Source organism: Silene latifolia, chromosome X, assembly GCF_048544455.1.
Source record: "Silene latifolia isolate original U9 population chromosome X, ASM4854445v1, whole genome shotgun sequence".
Taxonomy (NCBI): domain Eukaryota; kingdom Viridiplantae; phylum Streptophyta; class Magnoliopsida; order Caryophyllales; family Caryophyllaceae; genus Silene; species Silene latifolia.
The window spans coordinates 319443353-319450042 of NC_133537.1; the positions used below are offsets into that span (position 1 = coordinate 319443353).

Genomic DNA, 6690 nt, shown 5'->3' on the forward strand with positions numbered 1-6690 from the left:
ATATGCCGAGTATCGTGTCTCAACTTCAAACTACACTTGAGGCCGAAAGAAAAGAAAGGAAGGCGGAAAGGGAAGCAAGGGAGGCTGCAAGGGATGAAGAATTGAATAAAATGAAGGAGCAAATGGAGTTGATGACCACTTATTTCTCGTCTTGCAACCCAGGATGGCGTCCACAAAATCAAGACTCTAGAGATCCTTCCGGAGGAGGCGATAGTGGAGCGGGATCTACTTTGTCGTGTCATTAACTGAGTTGTTGGTTGTTTATTATCATTTTAGTTAGCCTTCTGACTTGTCGGATATTTTAGTTAGATGAGACTTGTTTATCCTTTTAGTTAGTGAGACTTGGACAAGAACCATTGTCAGTTAGTGACTTGTAATAACTTGAATTCGGATTTCAGTCGTTGTATGAAATGTTACGTTGTTGGCCATCTTGTGCATTGTTTATGCTGCTGGGTTGTACATTTTAATTGCAGGTTCAAATTATAGCAATTTGGCTCGAGCTAAATGAAAATTTTCAGGTAAAATCATTGCCAGGATAGCGACTGAAATCGACTCATTAGCGACCGAAATCCGTCGCTAAAATGGCGATTGCAGGATTTCGTCGCCAAAAAGGCGACTACCCCCGTCGCAAACTCCCTGATCATGTTTTTTAAATGGCTACAGATTGGCGACTGAAAGGGGTCCGTCGCCAAAATAGCTAGCGACTGAAATCCGTCGCTATTTTGGCGACTGCTACTGTTTGCCGTCGCTAATTTAGTGACCCTCTTTAGTCGCTTGTTGGTCGCTAAATGGCGACCAAACCTTCCGTCGCCATTTTAGCGACTGAAATCCGTCGCCCGAGTGAATTTAGGCGACTAAGAGTTGCGAGGACGCCTTGGCGACGGATTGTAGTCGCCCGAGAAAGTTCAGCGACTAGTTTCTGTCGCGTAATTGAGTCGCCCGAGAGCTGAATTCTTGTAGTGAACCAAAATTAGGTTAAAGAAACAATTTGGTACAAACTCACCTACAGCCACACCATTTTCAGGTAATTTCCTTTCTTTCTTTCTTTTTGTTTGTTTGTTTTTCCTTATTCATTCTTCTTCTTTCTTGTTTCTTCAATTATTTTGTTGTATTGCATCTTCCGTCGTTCCTTTATTTTTATAGATGTATAGGTTTCATTTCGTTTCAGTGATTTTTATTGTTTGTAGATTTTCATTTTATGATTTGATGAAGTAATGTGTTGGTTTAGTATCATTAACTTCTGATTACTACCTTATAATGTTGTAATTTTCAATCGTATGACAAACTAGTTATGTGAAAGATATTAAGAAATTAAAGTTAACCATTTTGTGATACAGAAATACTAATGTTGTGTAATAAATCATGGTAGATGACAATGTTAATTCCGGTACAAAACCTTGTGGACCTTATGTAGTTTTCTGGACAACTTCTATATTAAGGGCAACAAAATTCGAGAGTACAGCTAGGTCACAAGGTGTCAATTGTTCAAAAAACTTGTACTTGATTGTAAGACTCGATGGAATTCGACCTATGAAATGCTTAAAGTAGCAATCAAGTACAAGAAGGTCTTTGAAGTTTTAGGTGGTTGACAGTCTGAGATATTTAATTGTGCGCCCCTTAAAGAAGATTGAGATAAAGCCGAGTTAATTTGTGAGAAGTTAGAGTTATTTAGTGATGCCACCCATGATTTTTCTGGCACTAAATATCTTACCGCTAATATTTATTTTACAAATATATGCGAAATTCGATGTGCATTAAATAATTGGGTTACATCATCCGACCCTATAATAAAAGACATGGCGATAAGTATGCTGGAGAAGTATAATAAGTATTCGGCCTATGTTAATACCCTTTTGGCGGTTGCGGCGGTCTTAGATCCTAGGTATAAGATACCTCTTGTTCGCTACTATTATAAGCAATTTTTTGAGGAAGATGATGTTGAGTATGAGATTGAAAGGTGAAAGAAGTTCTGAGGGACTTGGTTGCTGAATATTCGTCTAATTATAAAAAGAGCGAAGGTAAACAATCGACTTCTGGGTCCAAGCCGCATTCAGATGGTACAATTTGTGGAAAAAGAAAGCTTAGTGGTTTTGCTAAATACTTGGAGGTGGAGGAAAATCAAGTTCAGGAAAAATCGGAGCTAGAAAAGTATTTTGGAAGTCCTAATGTACCTCTTTCGAATGACTTTGATATTCTTGTTTGGTGGAAAACCAATGGATCAACATTCCCAATACTTCAAAATATAGCAAGGGATATCCTAAGTATACATGTATCTAGTGCTGCTTATGAGTCGGCATTTAGCACAGGTGGGCGTGTGTTAAGTGCTCATCGTAGCCGCCTACTCCCGTCAACTGTGGAGGCTTTGATGTGTGCTCAAAATTGGATATGGACCAATATTAAAGGTATGTTGATGTTTTAACTTCGTACATCAGCCATCCTGTTTTGTTTTTATTATTATGTTTACTTAATTTTATTTTTTTTAGGCGGTGATGATCTAACAGACGAAGAGGGCTGATTTCAGACTACAAACAAATTGAAGAAATGTTGATTTAGGTGCGAAAATTGTTGTATTAAATTTCTCGGATAATCACTTCGATTTTGGACTGTGAACTTTTCGAAGTATTTGTACTTTTGGACGTAAAATTTTCAATGTATGGGTGATTTGTAGACGTTATACAATCATCCATGTACATAGGACGTGGATAATTTACTCACGAGCTTGTGATAATAAATCTTTATGAAGTACATTAACAAAAGCAACAAGTAGGTACCCAACTTGGTGGGTGAATGGCGGGTGATCCGTGGTTAACTGGGCCTGCCATGGATTGGGGCGGGTAAAGGTATATAAGTCTCGCCTGCCAGGCGAGTTACAATAGAGAAAAGTTGACCCATCACGGGTCGCGGGCCGAGTATGGGGCTAATTATAGTTGGTGGGTATAGGGCTAATTATAGCCGGTGGTACGGATCCCTGATCCAATGACATCCCTACTCTCAGTATAAGTCTAAAGGATATGAGAACCTTAGTAGGGACGTACTGCACCCAATGTTTGAGGGTCTTTATTCTTTAACAATGACTTCTACCCACTCCGCCCGATCATTTGTTGTTCTTTGATTTTGGCCCAAAGACTAAGAAAAGGGAAAGGGGCCAATTACTAAATAACAAGTGGAATAAATTGAGTGTGAATGATCAAATATTTAAATTACTCATTAAATTCATGAGATATTCATTCTTAAAATAGAATCGACCACAAACAAAAATGAAAAAGGACAACAAATGATCGGGATAGAGGGAGTATTATTCATTAAGCACTAATACAGTAAGGGAATTAAGGACAGATTCACAGATACACCCGAAAGACGAAAAAAAAAGGGTGAAGGAGAAAAAGAAAACCGTAAAACTCATCAAAACATTCCACATACATCCAACTATGCAAGTAACAGTTACACACACAAGTAGATCACAAGTAATACGGAATTATGTACCGATATGTATACATGTATACATTTTCTAAGCAGTACTAGTGTGATGATGAACACCACCCATAGCCTGCTGCCCATAATATTGAGCCGTGTCCTTAACATCCCTACCCTTCAACTTCATCCTATCCATCTCCAGCTCGTCCTCCCCCGGCAGCCGTCCACCCATCATCAGCCGATATATCCACGCCAAAGTCGACAGACCCGCAATCCCGAACACACCCGAGGCCAGAAACCCAGCAACCAGGAGGAAGGCGGTGATGACGGTCGGGACTAGGACCGGGCTGAATATCACTAGGAGTGGTGTTGCCATTATTAAGGCTATGACCGTACCCGTTAGAGTCAACCCGGATAGTACCAGGAGTGACCCACCTGCTGTTGCTGATGTGGCTGATTTGATCACTTCCTGGGCCATGAGGTGTTGACGCTGCCCGTAGTGTTTGATCAGCTGCTGCCCTTGCCCGCCATGCTGCATGTAATCTGCCATACTAGTTGCTTGTGTTGCAAAAGTGTAAGATTAAAATGTAACAAGCACGAGGATAGAGTTAGATACGAGGTTTGTGTTTTTATAAAGGAAGAGAGGTGAGGCACGTGTAGGAGAGCGGTGAGACACGTGTTGGGTGGATTGCCTGTGAGACTGCATTTAAATGACGTGGACTCATGGTGTGACAACGTGGGGTTCTTCGTTTGTCCATATTCTGCCGAGGTGTTTCATGTTTTCGACTACTGATCAATGACCTAGCAAGAGCGTTCGTCCTTGTTAGGATTTGAAAATTTTGATTAAAGAATTCATTTTTATCAAGCTTCGCCTCTGTAATGATCATGTATGTAGTAGATTGTCTCAAAGATGAATTTAACGGAAGAATTGTTGGAATTATGAGACAAAGCGAAGGCAATGATAGATCGGAAACAAAGAATCATAGTGCAAAAAGGAAGGGTTTTTCTCATCTGTACCCCTGTATTTTCGAGTTGGAAAATTCTCACTTGTATCCCTTCCTTTTTTATATCCCCAACTATGCCCCTGTATTCCCGTTTAATTCCTAACCATGCCCTTAGTAAATGTAAATGTTAAATTTTCTGTTAGTTTTGACGGCTCGACCTTTTAATTGGCTGACCCCAGACTTCCCCCATTACCACCAATCCACCATGAGTCATTGAGTCATATTCCATTTTCTCTCTCACATACATCGACCCATCCACCACCTACAACCCCACATCAACCACCACCCTAACACCCTTGGCCGATGTCCCTCAAGGCCTTAACACACGAAATCCCCAATAAACATTAGAGCCACCGTCACCGAATTTGCACTATCGGCAGATTTTGAAGCTTTTATAAAGTTATTATCTTGGTTTTATGTCGCCAATTACGCTAGTAGTTTATTGAAATTTAATAAATCAATTACAAATTTGTAGGCTTAAATGGTATTGGGAATTGTGGGGCAATTTAAAGGTGGTTAGCAGTAGCTTGTTAACGAGCTTGTGTTTTGTTATGCAAATGGAAGAGCTTAGAGAAGGATTTATAAGGTGGATTTTGTGCAGAAGGGTGGTGGTACAATTTTTCTCAAGGTAGTGGTATAACAATGGAGTTTTGGAGGGAGGGAGGAGATGAAGTTGTTGTAGGGTGGGATTAATTATTCTAATTTATGAGTGTTTTAGATAATAAATTATTATTAAGACTTTTAAGAGTGTTTAATGAAGGTAAAAATGGAAATATTAAGGTAAGCAAAACAAACTAACGGAACCATTTGACGGAAATATGTCTTAAGGTCACGGTTGGAACAAATGGGAGAATACGGGGATATAAGTGGGGATACTAAATAAGTAGGAGTACAGATGAGAAAACACAATACTACAGGGGTACCAATGAGAAAAACCCAAAAATGAATTATTTCTTAATTGCTTGCTGATAAACAAAGGGAGTACAATGACTCTTTAAATAGTACTAGAGACTCAACAACTTGAATTGATAAAAGAGGAAATTACATCCCACATTTTACTCGACTACTTAACCATTATTTTCCTAGAATATTTGACTCACTAACAACTAACACGACAACTTAGGACTTCATAAAACAACCCATGTTCCTAGTAAGTAGGAACTGACTTTTGTAATCAACTATTCAACACTCCCCCTTGATTCAAAATCATTAACTCCTAATTTCGATGTAAAGAACTCATGCTTTGCTTGCGGAAGCGATTTTGTGAGTACAACAGCTACTTGGTCATTTGTGTTGCGGTACTTGAGCCAATGTCACCATTTGCCACTAGACTCTGAATGAAATGATAACGGATATCTATGTGCTTCGTACGGCTATAATATGCTGGATTTTTTGTCATTGAAATTGTAGACTTGTTGTCACAATATATCTCAGTAGCACCCTTTTGAGCCTGAAATAAATCACCCAATAATCCCCGTAACCATATAGCTTGACATGTTGCTGCAGTAACAACAATAAATTCTGCCTCGGATGATGATAAAGCTACCACCTCCTGTTTCTTTGAACTCCAGGATATAGCTTCTGAACCAAGGGAAAAGGTATACTCGTAAATACTTTTCCTTTCCTCCAAACAAACCGCCCGATCCTTTGTCGAAAAATCCAACTTGACCTAAAATTCTCCACTTTTCTATACCAAATTCCGAGCTCAGTGGTTCCACTAATGTATCGCAATATTCGCTTAGCTGCTCCATAATGGTGTTGAGTTGGATTGCGCATGAACATTGAAATGACGCTGACAGAAAAAAGCAATGTCGGGTCGAGTATGGGATAAAAATATTAGACCTCCAACAATACTTTGATATCGTCTTGCGTCTGCCATGCCAGTGCCATCTTCTAATATCAATGCCTCATTTACATTCATGGTGGTAGGAGCCGAGCTGGTTTAAAGTCCGTCTGACTGAACTTCTTGAGCAAGTCAGTGGCATATTATTTTTGTGAGATAAATATGCCATATGCACTTTGAAATACCTCTAGCCCAAGAAAATAATGTAATAAACCCAAATTCGACATCTCAAACTTCTTTAACATTGACGACTTAAATTCTTCAACAATAAATTCATTTGACCCCATATATATCATGTCATCAACGTAAAGACACACCACAAGAAAATCAGAATTACCTTGTTTCTTTACATAAAGTGACCATTCATTTGGGCTTCTTTCAAATCCATTTTCTAGAAATAATGAGTCAATCTTGTTGTACCATTCTCTC

At 39.2% G+C, this 6690-nt stretch overlaps 1 protein-coding gene across 1 annotated transcript; it reads right to left on the minus strand.

The window, feature by feature from the left end:
* Positions 1-3508: 3508 nt before the first annotated feature.
* LOC141620646 (oleosin L-like) lies at positions 3509-3964 on the minus strand. The gene has a single exon (XM_074437464.1). The coding sequence runs from the start codon at positions 3962-3964 to the stop codon at positions 3509-3511; it is 456 nt and encodes a 151-aa protein (XP_074293565.1).
* Positions 3965-6690: the final 2726 nt, after the last annotated feature.